Raw genomic sequence first — 13,318 nt, forward strand, 5'->3', positions numbered from 1 at the left:
CTTGGGTGCACACCTGCTCCTTGAGCTCGTTGAGCTGCGCAGTGAGGTGGGACACCAGCTTCATGGTAGAGTTGAGCTTGTCCTGAAGAATCCGGATCTCGTTCTGCTCCCCTTCCCCCTCGTTGCTCACTAGGGACATGGCCCTCATGCGGGGGAACCAGTCCAGGTTCTTGTTCTGAAAAAGACGGCCCGAGGGATGAGCAAGCGCAGGCCCAGCCTAGGAAGGCCTCATTTAGAAAAGCAGTAATGTAGGGGGAACCCGCCGTCACACCCTGCACGAGTTCCTCCCCAGGGATGTGTCATGGGAAAATCTGATCGGACTGGGGTCCTCCCCGGAGCCGGAGTGAGCTGGCAGTGAACCTCGGCGGGCGCTGAGGCCACCACGCTGTGACAGGCTAGCTTCCGTTAGCCGGCCTCAAGTCTCGCCAGTATCAGCACCATCTGTTTACACTCAACACCCCGCGAGGTGGAGGAGGGCTCTGCGGCAGACCCTGAAGCTCCTTCCTTCCTTCCTTCCGCCCCGCCCCGCTCGCCCCACGCCCCAGGAAGATGCGAGTCAGACAGATGGCACACTGAGGGAGGGGAGGCTCTGCCGAGGACGGCTGGCATCCGACACGTGTCTGAGAGGCAAGGCCACGTTTCCCACGACAGAGGAGGAGCGGGAGGGGGCCGCCAGTTTTCCGGCTCCTTGTCACAAGCTGTGAGTTCTCAGACCAACAGATAAACCTGCACTCCAAGATCAGTTCCAATTATACACTCAAGAAACAAATAGAACTGCCTTCCCCCTCTCCCCCCCACTAGAGAGGTCTTTCCTTTTAGCCTGCAATTTATCTGATGTGTGGTAATTTGAAGATGCACTACATTTAATGGAACTGATGGGCTTCCTTTACCCGGAACACTACGGACCTTTTTTTTTTTTTTTTTATTCACTGCCTTCACTCCCTTTTAGTCACTACAGAAATTGGAGATTAACTTTGAATCCTCCTAAGTCTGACAGTTGAAAGTTCTCACAGGCTCCCTCCCCGCCTGGACCATCCAAGCTCTGGGAAGCTGCCCTTCCTTGCGCTGAGCTGGAAAGATCTCCCTCGGGGTGGTCCACGGAGCAGCGGCCACGGGGCAGGGGCTGCCCACTCCCCCACCTCCCCAGCATCGGGCAGCCCCGGGCCCGGGGACGCCACACATGTCCTTTGGGGCTGACGGGTTTGCTGTGGGTATTCCCCCAGCAACAGAGGCTGCGCAGAGGAGCTCAAAGACCCTCTGCAGGGCTCCGGTCAGGGCTGGCCCTGCCACAAGGACTCAGGGCTGTCCCGTCCTGGCGGCCACTGCTCCCGGGCGGCGCCCACACCTTGATCATCTGGGCCACGTAGCTCTCGGGCCCCGTGTAGTCTGTCTTGTTTTTCACCCGGACCAGCACGATGAAGTACAGGTAGTTCCACATGTTGTGCTCGAACTTGATGTGCTCCTCAAAGGACACCGTCTTGTTATCAAACTTGTCTCTCTCCAGACCTGAGGATGCGGAGGGTGAGGACAAAACCATCAGGGTCCAAGAGCCACCGCGGGCCACTTGGTGGAGTAGACACCCGCCTCTCGGGGCAGTGGGGGCATCTGTTCCCAGGCTAAAAGCTCTGGTGAACACGTGTGACAGCCCACCCTAGGCTATTTAGGTCACTTCTATTTAAAGCACCAGCCGCTTCGCCACGGAGATCCCGCCCTCCCACAGCTGCGGCCTTCCACGGGGCAGCCCAGCGCCACGGCACAGGCAGCCAGAATCCCGAGAGCCCGGGAAGCAGGGATCGCTGATAAGGGATTTGTCCTGCAGGTGACACTTGCTCCTTGGCCTGCGGTGGGTGATGAGGGGACGTCACACTGGGGGTGGGAAAAGCCCTGGACGGAGACCAGGGGGCTCTAGTGTCCTCTGGGAACTGGGACGGCGCAAAGGGGCCTCACCGCAGATGAAGCACGTGGTCTTGAGAATCTCCTCCTTCTTCTGCTTCTCGCTGCGCAGGTCAGCAAAGGTGTCAATGATCACCCCGAAGATGAGGTTCAGCACGATGATGATGACGATAAAGAAGAACAGGAGGTCGTAGACCACACGGGCTGGGAAGAGAGACTCCTGCAGGGGGGAGGCAGAGAGGCTGGGCCCAGCACACCCAGGCAGGCCTGACTCAGGCAGGGGTCAGGGCTGTGACAGGAGGCTCGGCCCTCCTCTGGCTCCCAGGACCCTGAGGGTGGCAGGCCGGACCCAGCCTCACTCGGGGCGGTGAGAACTACAACCACAAGCCCCGAGCGTGGCTCAGGAGACAGCGGACTCAGAAAGGATACTTGCTAGTCCAGAGCTCCGTGACAGGAGTTTGGCGTGGGGCACTGAGGCTGCAGGTCGAGGCCTATCTCTGCCCCGAACTTTGGGTTGGGGACAGAGCCGGCTCTGAACTCCTCTGCCCCACCCTCAGGACGCCTGGCCTCACACATTCTAGAAACACCGTCTGACCCGGGAAGCGGCTTCTCAGCCCCCATGCGACTGAGGACAGACTGGGTACTGGTAAGGCCTGGCTGCCTGAGTCAAATCCTGAGGCGCCCTCGCGGACGCAGCATCCCCAGCCTGCCCTCCCCTGCCCTGGGCTGGGGCTCCGCCTCATGGATGAATCCAGTGCCGCCGGGGCTCCACCCGATGTCTGACTCACGCCTTCCCCAGCCTGGGCAAAGCTTGACTGCCAAGGTCTTTCCTGAGAGCAACTACAGTGAGCTGGGGGGCTGGGGGGATACATGAGCAGACTGGGGTGGGGAAGCTCAACCGGCACGGCAGGCACTATGCACTGACTCGGTGGCAAAGCAGGGAGGGGGGTGCAAAGTGGGGGCTTGCAACATCAGAGACGGAGGGGAGCCAAGCTGCTCCCCCAGGCCATGACCATGACCTCCCGGTGGCCGACCTGGCCAGGGCTTGGGCCATATGGATTTGGGAGTGGGGCAGGGGATGCTCACGTCTTTGGAGGGCTTGCGGAGAATGTCGCCCACGCCACCACCATTGCGCAACCCGTGGTTCATGACGGTGACGATGCACATCAGCAGCGTGTCGCAGGCCCGCTCTGTGCTCTCCAGCTCTTCACTCCCTATAGGCAGAGTGCATGCTCATACCCAAGCCAAGCCACCTGCCCCTGTGCCCCTCCCCCAGGCGCCCAGGACACACTGGCCTCACCTTCCAGGACCTCAGGCACGGAGACCCCTGAGTCACAGTCCAGCTTGTCGCTGCTGCACGTGCCCACAAATGTGGCAGCTCCATGTGGCATCCCCAGGGGGCTGGCTAGAGGGGACATGGATGAGGTCACCAGGAGGTCCAAATGGCCAGCCTTATCGTTCCCCTGGCTGTGACCCCCGCATCACACCCTCCACAAAGCTCCTGATCCTGCGAGCTCCCCGCTCTGTCAGGCTGCAGGTGAAGGGCCTTCATGCCCCTGCTATGCACTAAGGGCAGGAAGGGGTGTCTGTACCCCTGAGCCTGGCACACAGGCAGTCCCTGCAAATACTGAGTTTAACATGAATGCCAGGCCTGCAAGCAAGTGGCCCCTCAGGGAACCAAAGACCAAGGCTCTCCCAACCCCTCAGTCTGTCCCAGGGCACGGGAGGCAGATTGGTGTGAACTAGACCCCCTGCCCCCAACCCAAGAGGAAGAAGAGAGGCAGGGGGCCTGGTGAGACAGACGCGGGTCCTCTGTGCAGCCCCTCCCAGCCCCCACACCCGCCCAGGAGAGGAGCTGCCAGACCTCCAGAGTGATTGCTGGGCAGCCGGTCAACCTCAAGGATGAAGTCATCCTTGAGGAAGAGGAAGCCAACGATGGAGAAGAGGTAGACCAGGATGAGGGCCAGCAGGGCGGTCAGCAGGATGGAGCGGCCATTGCGAGTCACACTCTTGATGACGTTGAACAGCGTCTCCTCCCGGTAGATGAGGTCAAAGAGCTGCAGGGCAGGGACAGGGCCTTGAGAGGCTGCAGATGCCGCTGGATCCAAGGGCTGCCCGGTCCCCAGTGGTTTCCCACAGGCTCCTCCACGAGGGTCTGTGCTCGGGCAGGTGGAAGCAGCCTAGCGGGCCTATCAGGGAGGCTGCTCGGAGGCACCTGGGGTTCTAAGACGAGGGGAGGGGAGTGGCCCAGGAGGTGTGAGGGCTGAATGGGCAGGCAAACACCACACACGGGGGAGGAAAGACGGCCGGCGCGGAAAGTGTGCTTGCTACGTGCCAGAACACATCCTACGTGATCTGTGCGTGTTGGCTCATGTCAACCTCACCATCATTCTCGAAGACAGGTGCTGTTAATTATCCTCGTTTTACAGATGCAGAAGGGGAGGCATGGGGCAGTTTAGAAACTTGCCCCAAATCATAGAGCTTGTAGTGGCCACGCTGGGGTGCAAAGCCAGGTAGTCTGGTTCTCCAGAGTCCAAGCTTAAAACCACTACCAGACAGGGGAGATGGGCCAGATGGGGGCCAGGAGCGGCCGGCAGGGCCCTGAAGGCTAGGCTGGGGCCAGGCAGAGGAGGACTCCGGAAATCTAGCCCTCCCAGCCCAGAAGCAAGAGGACTGGACCGAGAGATTGGTGCTGGGGAACCACTAGCAACTTGAGGGAAGCCCTGACTGTCCCTAACCCACGCCCCTGCCAGCCCCCACCCCCCACCCCCGAGGGCTCACCAGGATACTGTAGAAGAGCTCGTGCACAAAGAGGCCCAGGACACTAGTCAGGATGTAGCCCACGTGGTAGAGGAACTCCATGTCCATGACCATGGCCTTATAGCCCCGGATGAAGGTTCCTCGGTTGCCCACAAAGCTCACCACAAACACAATCTTGTTGGTCAGCTGGGGGCAGGTAGAAGGCATGGGCATCAGGGCCCCGCCGCCCACCCTGAATCCCACTCCCTGCTGCCGTGCCCACCCAGTGACCAGCTCAGAGGCCAGCCCTTCTGTGGAATGGATCAGAGCTGGTCCTGCTCCACCTGGTAGGCTCAGCGTTGATAAAAATGTCCCCCGAAATGTAGCTGGACTCCTGGGATAGAACAGGGGAGAAGGCCCTTGGGCCCCTGGCTCCAGGAAGAAAGTGAGATACAGGTAGAGGATGGAGTCTCTCAGACCAACTTTGACCTCTACTTAGTAAGTTAGGAAAAGGTGGCTCCCCCCACCTTGCTCTGGGCACTTGATTTCCAGCTGTCAGAAATCGTCATAATATACAAACCTTTAATGTCTATGGTACAAATAGTGCCTCTGGGCAGTGCCCGACTAACACCGTGTACACAGCGGCCCTGCAGCTGGTGCCCCAAGGTGACTCCTGGCTGGCTATCTCTGAGTGCCAGTTGCCTCAGGCTGTCCCAGGAGACGGTGGAAGCACAGAACGGTCCCAACCGTGGAGCTTTAACAAGCCTGAGCCCAACACAGGGACAGGGGTTTAGGGCAGAGCAGTGGCTGCTGGGAGGCAGCAGGAGCCCCGGGGGTGGCCTGGGGTGAGGGCTCCCTCTGGCACTCACGTTGAGGGCGCCCAGGATGTTGAGTGTAGGCCCAATGCCCAGGTAGTAGATGGAGCGCAGGATGAGCGCCACAATGAGGGGGCGGATGCTGTAGCGCTTGGTGAACAGGGCCGCGATGGAGAAGCAGATGAGGATCCAGAACAGCAGTGAGATGAGTGGGGAGCCCAGCACACCTGGGGGCCGGGGTGCAGGGGCGATCACTGGTCACTCAAGCTCACCACAGCCCCCACAGAGCACCCCAAGAAGCCACCTCCTCCCAGAAACCTTCCCCCTTAAGTTCTTGGTCACGTGGTATTAAGGGCTCTCCTGCACCAGCACACCTGCACGTCGAGGCTAAAGGCAGAAGAGGCCCTGTCCCGCCGCTGCTACCATATCTGGCCTCTGGCTCACACATGAGCGTGCTCGTGTGTGTGAGAGAGACGTGTACTGTCTCGGGAGGTCAGGGACCCTGACGTCCCAAGGGACCACTTCTGTCTCTCCCCACGACGGGGTGCAGAGCCCCCAAAGCAGCACGGGGGTGCTATCCCCCCACCCTGCCTCTGGTCCCCTCAGAGCCCGGCTGGCCCCAAGCTTCGGCCCGAAGCCAGGGAGGCGGCTCAGGGGTCTCCAAGGCCACAGTCGGCCAGCCTTGTGACCCCACCTGTGGACGCGCCCTCCATGTAGGGGTAGAAGAAGGCGATGATGATGTTGATGAAAACTGCCAGGTTGAAGGAAATGCTGCCCCACAGGGTCATTCGGCGAGAGAACCAGTAGATCAGAGGCATGCCTGGGGGAGGTGGGGGTGGGGGCCCTAGTTAACACTGTCCACCCACCCCACCGAGGGGGGCTCCCCCACCCCCAGCGCCTGCTCAAGCTCCAGGCCCCGCTTGGGGAGGAAAACATGCCTGGAGCCCTCCTGGGGTGAGGCAGGGCGGGCAGCTGAGGGGGTCGCCAGGGGGCCGTGCCCTCCCGCCCCGCCCGGCCCCCGTGTCCTCACTGCGGAGTTTGCGCTGCCACTCCATTTCGTTGTGCAGGAAGGAGGACTGGTCAAAGAAATCGCTCACTTTGCTGCCCTGCTCATCCTGCTCCGTGGTGGTGAAGAGCCGGTGCTTGGTCTCCTCCGTCAGGAACTGGCAGATGCCAGGCACCGGGAACACGATCTGCTCCATGCTGCGGTCCTGTCGCACGATCTGGGTGCACACAGGCACGTGGTCACGCCTGCACCACGGCCCTTGTTCACAGGCCCTCACTCACCGCGCCCCTACTGCCCTCGGGCCCCACCTCTATCTGGGAAGTATGGTTCTCATAGTAGGCCAGGGGGTCCTCCTCCTCCTCCTGTGCGGGCGCCGAAGACTTGAGCATCTGGGACAGCTGCTTGTTGTTGAGGCTGAGCTGGGGGCAGAGGGGCAGCCGAGGTCAGGCCCCGCAGCTTCCCACTGCTAGGTCGGGCACCCCAGCCCTACCTGCTCCAGGTCCCCGGGCCAGGCCCAGCCTAGCCCAACCAGGATGCAGCCCCAGAGGGGCATAAGCCGTAGGGGGCTTCCACTCCAGCCCACTCCAGCCCACTCCAGCTCCGGGCTTCCAGACCCGCCCCACAGCCCCGCTCCCACTCCCACTTGTAGGTTTCACCCCGGGCCACCAGTCCGGCTCCTCCCGCCCTGAGCCCCGCCTCTCATTCTAACCCTTCACTCAGGTTCAGCCATGCCCCCGGGTCGCGCACTGCCCAGAATTCCTGGCCCTGCCCGGGGCTCTTCCCAAATTCCACCCAGCCCTCAGATCTCTGCTGTGCCCTCATCTCCGCCCTCAATTCCTAGCCTCAAGGATCCAGCCCATCCAATCCCTCGTCCAGCCACGCCCCTAGACGTAAGCCCCGCCCCACACCCAGCCTCGCCCCCGCGCCCTCACCATAGAAGAGATGCCCTCGGCCTCCTCCTCTTGGATGCGCTTCACTGGCTTGAGCAGGTGCTGCAGCTGCTTGTTGTGCCTGGAGAGCTGAGTGAGAGGGCGGGGCAGAGTCACAGGGCGTGGTGGGCGGGACCGCCGGGGGGCGGGGCCAGGGGTGGGGGCGGGACCTCCGGGGCGGGGCCAGGGGTGGGGCTGGTACCTGCAGCGCCAGGATGTAGATGTTGTGGCCCACTTCACGTGGGCTCACCTCCGAGTTCTCACGCTCCTCCTCCTGCAGGTAGGCTTTCTTGATGACGTCCACCTGGCAGGGCAGGGCCTGTTTAAATGCCGTCTGCCTCGCGGTAGGGACTGCCCTATCCCCGTCTCCCGACACCCCCCCCAGGCACACCTTCCCACCTGACCCCTGGCCCCCGCCTCACCAGCTCCTGGGGCCGCAAGCTGATGAGGATTCGCTCAGCGTTTTCACTGTCGTGCCGGCTCTCCATCAGAGCCAGGAGCAGCTTGGAGGCATTGTCCTGCGGAGAGGTGGGGAGAGGGGGACAGGCTGAGTCCCCACCGCATCCCCCAACGACCTCTTCCACTGGCTACTCCATAATAGCCTCTCCTGGCCTGCAAGATGGGCTGGGGCTTTCCCATCCTCACTGTCCCCCAGGACTCGCTGAGAAGTGTCCTGCAAATCCAGCTCACCCTCTAGCTGCCTTCACCCTACCCCATGGCAAGCACACACAGTCCCCCACAAAGCAGATACCCCCGTGGGAGACCCTCAGATAAACCCAGAACACATCTGCTCCTAGATGTGCATGTAAAGGTGTACATGTGAAACACGCCAATGCACCCCAGGAGGCACACTCAACACACATCGCATGCATTTGTGCATACACATCACAGGCACACTCATGCGGGCTGCCCCGGACCCCACCTTAAGCTGCAGCACCAGATCCATACGGTATTTGCACAGGGGACTGATGTCATTAAGAATCAGGGCCGTGATGATGTCTATGCCATTGGACTCGTGCGTCACAATGCAGGTCTGGCGGGAGGCAGTGGGGGACACAGGGCTCAGCACTCTGGTACCCCGGAGGCTCAGTGTCCACCCTGCCCAGCCTGCTCCCCACACCCACACGTCCACACTCCCCCTCGGCTGCTCCTGGTTCTCACGGCAGCTTACCTGGTTCTCGTGGCAGGGGCCCTGGCAGTACTCAGTGAGGGTCTCTAGGGTCTGGATGACAAGGCCCACATTGTCCTCATTGATGTAAAGCCCCAGCAGCCCCAGGCCACCGGTAGTGCTGCCGCACATGATGTCCAGGAACTGCAGTGTCTCACACACCAGGTTGTAGTTGGTCTTGTTGTTCTGGGAGCGCAGGAAGTTCTGCAGAGCACAGAAGGGTGGACGTGGCACTGCTCCCGCCGGGAGGCAGAGGCCTGCCTAGGGACCACGACCCTGAGCGCCGCAGGGCTTGACCACAGCTACAGGGCAGCCACGCACAGACAGATGGGGAGGGGCGGCCAGGCGCCCACCCGCTGGCTGGGGGAGGGGCGGGCAGGTGCTCACCTGCAGGTCGCGGTTGTGGTTCTCACACAGCAGCTGCAGAAAGCGCAGGATGGGCTGCATGATGAGCACAGACGTGCCCATCTCGTTGCTCTGCACGCGCTCGCCCACCTCGTGCCCCCGGCGCAGGCTGGGGCCCAGCGAATAGCGGGACGGGGAGCCTGGCAGTGAGAAGGAAGCCACGCGGCCTGCAGGGCAAGGCCACGTAAGGCTGCCGGAAGTAACCGGACCCCTGTGTTCTCACCCACAGGCCCCTGCCTGCAGATCCCGCCCAGGGACTGCCTTCACCCTGAAGCCTCTGACGCTGGCCCAGCACCCGCATCCTGTACTGCTGTGACCCCTGACCTTTGGTGGTGGGGTCTGCCGGCTCCCGGTCCTCGCGTGGCTGGCTGCCCAGGTCATTCATGTTGACGGCCACCGTGGACTTGGTCTCCTGCTGGGCCCGCTTCATGCGGTCGTGCAGCACCTTGAAGAAGCGCTCTGACTTCTTGTCGCTGGTCATCAGGTTGTAGAAGGATTTCTGGGGGTGGACAGTGAGATGAGGGACTGGCTCTGAGCAGCCCCTGGTAGGTCCCCGGGGGGCTCTATCCTGCACTGCAGGGACAAGCCCCTGCAGGACCACAGACAAGCCCCTAGATGTGCCCTGGGACTGAGGCTGGGGCAGGGGCCGTCAGGACTGTGGAGGCAGAGGGGAAGGGTCCGTATCTGCTGTCACTGGGATGCTAGAGGCCCGCCCTAGCCTCCTCACCCCCACCTGCATCTGCCCTCAGCCCTCCGTCTGCTCCGCATACAGCAGCAGAGATGCCCCTTGGAAGTCCAAGTCTTGTCTCTCTCCTCTGCCCGAAACGCTGCAATGGCCCCATCTTACCCACAGGAAAAGCCACGCCTCACAGCACCCGTGAGGCCACACGACGGCCTGCCACCCCTCTGACCCCAGGGCCCACCACTCTCCACTCCTCTGTCCTCTCCAGCCACATCGGCCACTTCCGCCTCATGGCCTTTGCACTCTCCCAGGACAGCACCCACCTGTCCTTGTGCTCACCTCTGCATCCTTGATCCAACGTTCCCCTTTTCAGGAACCTTCCCTGATCCCTGCCCCAGCACTCCCTAAGCCCCTCACCTCCAACATCACTGTCCATCATGCTCTCTCTATTTGGCGGGGTGGGTATGGTTACTGGCTATTGTCCTCACTAGGATACAGGAGCAAGGGAACATGGATGCTATCTTTCCTGTTCGCTACTGAATCCTCAGCGCCTAGAACACTGACAGGCCATGCAAAGCATTCCGTGCGGGCTTACTGAAACAATGCACAGATGAATGCATGGGGACAAAGCAATCAGAGGGGGCTTCTCAGAGGAGGCAGTCCTTTAGCTGGGCCCCAAAGGCTGAGGAGGATGTGGAGGAGGAGGGAAGGAAGCCCGAGCAGAGGCCAAGAGGCAGGCATGATGTGGGCAGCCTGGCGGGGAGGCAGGCTCAGGCCTGGCTTGAACAGGATGGTCGGTGAGGACAGAAAAGAGGCCACACAACACGGGTGCAGTTATGGGAGGTGGGACCACCCACGGGTAGCCAGACTCGTGCTGGCCAGCCGCACCCAGCCCAGCAGCCAGGCCCCTGGCACACCCCTCCTTCTTGTAGCAGGCACCACCCGGGAGCCCCTCCACTCCACACCTGGATCTCGGTGTTGCCACCATCCAGCAGGCGGATGGCCAGGCCGATGCTCTCCTGGAAGATCTTCTCATTCTTGGTGCTGGTGATAAGGTCACACACCAGCTTGGTGGCCCCCTCCTTGTCCAGCCGGCACTGGGTGGCCGCAATTGCTGACCAGTCTTGGTCCAGGCCTGAAGTTGGGGAGCCCGCTTGAGGGGAGTCGGTAGGGCAGGGGAGCAGAAGGCAGGGCCCAGGGCCTAGGCGAACGGGTTACCCAGAGGCACGGCCAGGGGGGCGGGCGGTACTGACCAGCGCTCATGGGGTCCGAAAGGTCTCCCCTCGAGCTGGACTTCCGGTTCTGGAGGTAGTTTTGTAGCAGCATCTTGCGCAGCTGATTGCCCTGGAGAAAAGGGAGGGCCCACAGGGGAACTTCTCACCATCGAACCACTGGCAGGCCAGGCCCGGCCCCGAGCCCCGGGCACTCCTGGCCGGGCCCGCACGGTATCCAGCTCGCCTGGCCACTCACCCGGTCCCCATACTTGGCCTTCTTGAGCAGCATTTGCTGCAGGGTCCGCAGCACCTTGACACACAGCTTCTCCTCTGACTCCATGAGGTCCTTGGTGTGCTGGATCAGCCTGGCCAGTGAGGAAGGACGGACGCGTGGGGCGGCCTCTGATGCCCACCTCCAGCCACCTCCCCTGCCCTGTGCTGGCCAGGGACGCAAGCAGCCCCCTGACCCCGTGGGCTGCCCAGCCCCCACAGGGCCCTTCCCTGTCCCAGGCTGCCTTGTGCCCGCCATTCCCCCACCCCCGGCCAGGCTGCCACTGCACTCACTTGGACAGGAAGCCCCCACTCTCGCAGCGCTGGTAGGCGTCACTGCCCTCCAGGAAGAGCAGCTCGGGCCAGTGCAGGACATCTACCAGCACAGACAGCTCAGCCTGCACCAGTGGCCTCAGCCGCTCCTCCAGGGCCGTGATGATGTCCTGGAGCGGGCATGGCACAGTCACCACCGGGCCAGGCGCAGGCCATCCAGGGCCCACGGATGAGTGAGGCCTGATTGCCATTCCCCACTCCCCAGCACCAGGGGGCCCCACGGATTCCTCTGAGCCTATCTAAGGAACCACCCTGAACAATGCAGGATGCCTGTCTGCTTAGAGTCACTGGCCCTGCCTTCTCACCCAGCCTCTCATCTAGCTGTGTGACCTGGGCAAACCCCTCACCCTCACCCTCTCTGGGCCTCGGTCTCCCACCACGTGGGGATGGCAAGAAGTGTGTGTAGGTAGATAATGCGTTGCATAAACAGGAAGGGGCTCTAAGGACTGAGAGTTGTCCTGAGCCCCTTCGTGCACACCGGCCCCACTAGCAGACGCCTGGGTCCTCCTGGCCCTTGGTGCCCAGCCCAGGGCCTGCCCTTAGCAGGGGACTCCCTCCTGGGGAGTGCGTGCAGCACAGGACAGGACGCTTCCCTGGAACATGCCCTTCCAGAGCAGCTCTTAGGGCAGGAGCCGGGGAGCCCCACACCCACCTGCAGCTTCTCGATGATGTTCTTGTAGTCCCACTGGTTGGCGGTGGGCGTGACGCGGGGGAAGGCCCGCGTGGCCGTCTTGTAGCTGGAGGCGTTGCGCTGGGCCGCTGCACAGCTGGGGCCGCTGCTGAGCAGCAGGCTGATGTGCGCATCCAAGTCCATGGGCAGGGAGATGGCCCGGCCTTTGGCTGGGGGGAGAGGGGAGGGTGCTGGAGGGCAGGTGGGGGGCTCAGCCAGCCAGAGGGGCCAGGCTCAGGCAGCTGTACCAGGGGACAGGGTGCACTAACCGAAGTTCTGAGGGACATGCTGGCCCCCACTTGGACTGAGGTGGCCTCTTCCCTTTTGGGGTAAAAAGAGGGAGTTTCTGGGGCACCTGGGTGGTTCAGTTGGTTCAGCGTCTGACTTTGGCTCAGATCATGATCTCACCACTCATGGGTTCAAGCCCCGGTTTGGGCTCTGTGCTGACAGCTCAGAGCCTAGAGCCTGCTTTGGATTCTGTGTCTCCCTCTCTCTCTGCCCCTCCCCCACTCACACTCTATCTCTCTCTCAAAAATGAATCAATGTTAAAAAAAAATTTTTTTAAAATAGAGGAGTTTCTGCCTCTTTGATTCTACCCTGGCTCCACACTGGACCTTCCCCTTCTCGCTCCCACCTTTGCTCTCCCCTTCCCCAATGCTCCCTAACAACCTACAGGCCTCCCTTCTGCCCAAAACTATTTGCAAGCACAGGAAACTTTGGTTGGGGGATGTCCCCCCAGCATTCTACTCTGGGGAACTGACTCAAAGGAGAAAAGCGCTTCTCTCTATGGCTAAGTAGCTAGTTAGACACCAAGAAGGACTTAACTGAGAACTACCTGGAAGCAGATGACGAGCAAGCTTAGGAATAATGGGTTTATTCCTAAGGCAGGCATCCCTGCGGCGAAGGGAGGGGAGGAGGGGTGGTTGGAGCTAGCCAGTGCCCCTGGCACACTCACCCACCATGGCGAGGGTCCGGATGCAGGCCTCCACGGAGCCCTTGTGCTGCTGCTGCAGCCACGGACACTCGAGCAGCCGTGTGGTGGACTGCAGCAGCTGCACCACGATTGTCTGGTGGGTCTGCAAGAGGCAACACACCTACTGCTACAGCCTGACCCACTCTCCACCCTGGGACAGCCCCAGGCCCAGTGACCAGAGCCCACTGAGAATGGGCATGATAGAGGAACAGGGCCTCCAA

General features: G+C 61.7%; 1 protein-coding gene across 3 annotated transcripts in view; it reads right to left on the bottom strand.

Annotated features, from left to right (window-relative positions):
• ITPR3 (inositol 1,4,5-trisphosphate receptor type 3) overlaps nucleotides 1-13,318 on the bottom strand; it is a 67,309-nt gene that overhangs the window by 1,509 nt on the left and 52,482 nt on the right. For 2 of the 3 annotated variants that reach the window (XM_039241804.1, XM_039241803.1), the window contains exons 34-57: nucleotides 13,080-13,200; nucleotides 12,107-12,294; nucleotides 11,416-11,564; nucleotides 11,108-11,216; nucleotides 10,891-10,981; nucleotides 10,603-10,772; nucleotides 9,280-9,454; nucleotides 8,938-9,122; nucleotides 8,554-8,754; nucleotides 8,305-8,415; nucleotides 7,805-7,900; nucleotides 7,585-7,686; nucleotides 7,386-7,472; nucleotides 6,762-6,872; nucleotides 6,478-6,670; nucleotides 6,142-6,267; nucleotides 5,502-5,674; nucleotides 4,675-4,839; nucleotides 3,758-3,950; nucleotides 3,194-3,298; nucleotides 2,980-3,107; nucleotides 1,948-2,113; nucleotides 1,346-1,506; nucleotides 14-175 (exon numbers count right to left, since the gene is read on the bottom strand). In XM_039241804.1, coding sequence (XP_039097735.1) covers nucleotides 14-175; nucleotides 1,346-1,506; nucleotides 1,948-2,113; nucleotides 2,980-3,107; nucleotides 3,194-3,298; nucleotides 3,758-3,950; nucleotides 4,675-4,839; nucleotides 5,502-5,674; nucleotides 6,142-6,267; nucleotides 6,478-6,670; nucleotides 6,762-6,872; nucleotides 7,386-7,472; nucleotides 7,585-7,686; nucleotides 7,805-7,900; nucleotides 8,305-8,415; nucleotides 8,554-8,754; nucleotides 8,938-9,122; nucleotides 9,280-9,454; nucleotides 10,603-10,772; nucleotides 10,891-10,981; nucleotides 11,108-11,216; nucleotides 11,416-11,564; nucleotides 12,107-12,294; nucleotides 13,080-13,200 — 3,468 coding nt within the window. The remainder of the gene's footprint in view (nucleotides 1-13; nucleotides 176-1,345; nucleotides 1,507-1,947; nucleotides 2,114-2,979; nucleotides 3,108-3,193; nucleotides 3,299-3,757; nucleotides 3,951-4,674; nucleotides 4,840-5,501; nucleotides 5,675-6,141; nucleotides 6,268-6,477; nucleotides 6,671-6,761; nucleotides 6,873-7,385; nucleotides 7,473-7,584; nucleotides 7,687-7,804; nucleotides 7,901-8,304; nucleotides 8,416-8,553; nucleotides 8,755-8,937; nucleotides 9,123-9,279; nucleotides 9,455-10,602; nucleotides 10,773-10,890; nucleotides 10,982-11,107; nucleotides 11,217-11,415; nucleotides 11,565-12,106; nucleotides 12,295-13,079; nucleotides 13,201-13,318) is intronic. The other variant, XM_039241805.1, reaches the window with a different exon arrangement.

This window comes from Hyaena hyaena, unplaced genomic scaffold, assembly GCF_003009895.1.
Source record: "Hyaena hyaena isolate Hyena2069 unplaced genomic scaffold, ASM300989v1 scaffold_202, whole genome shotgun sequence".
Lineage (NCBI taxonomy): Eukaryota > Metazoa > Chordata > Mammalia > Carnivora > Hyaenidae > Hyaena > Hyaena hyaena.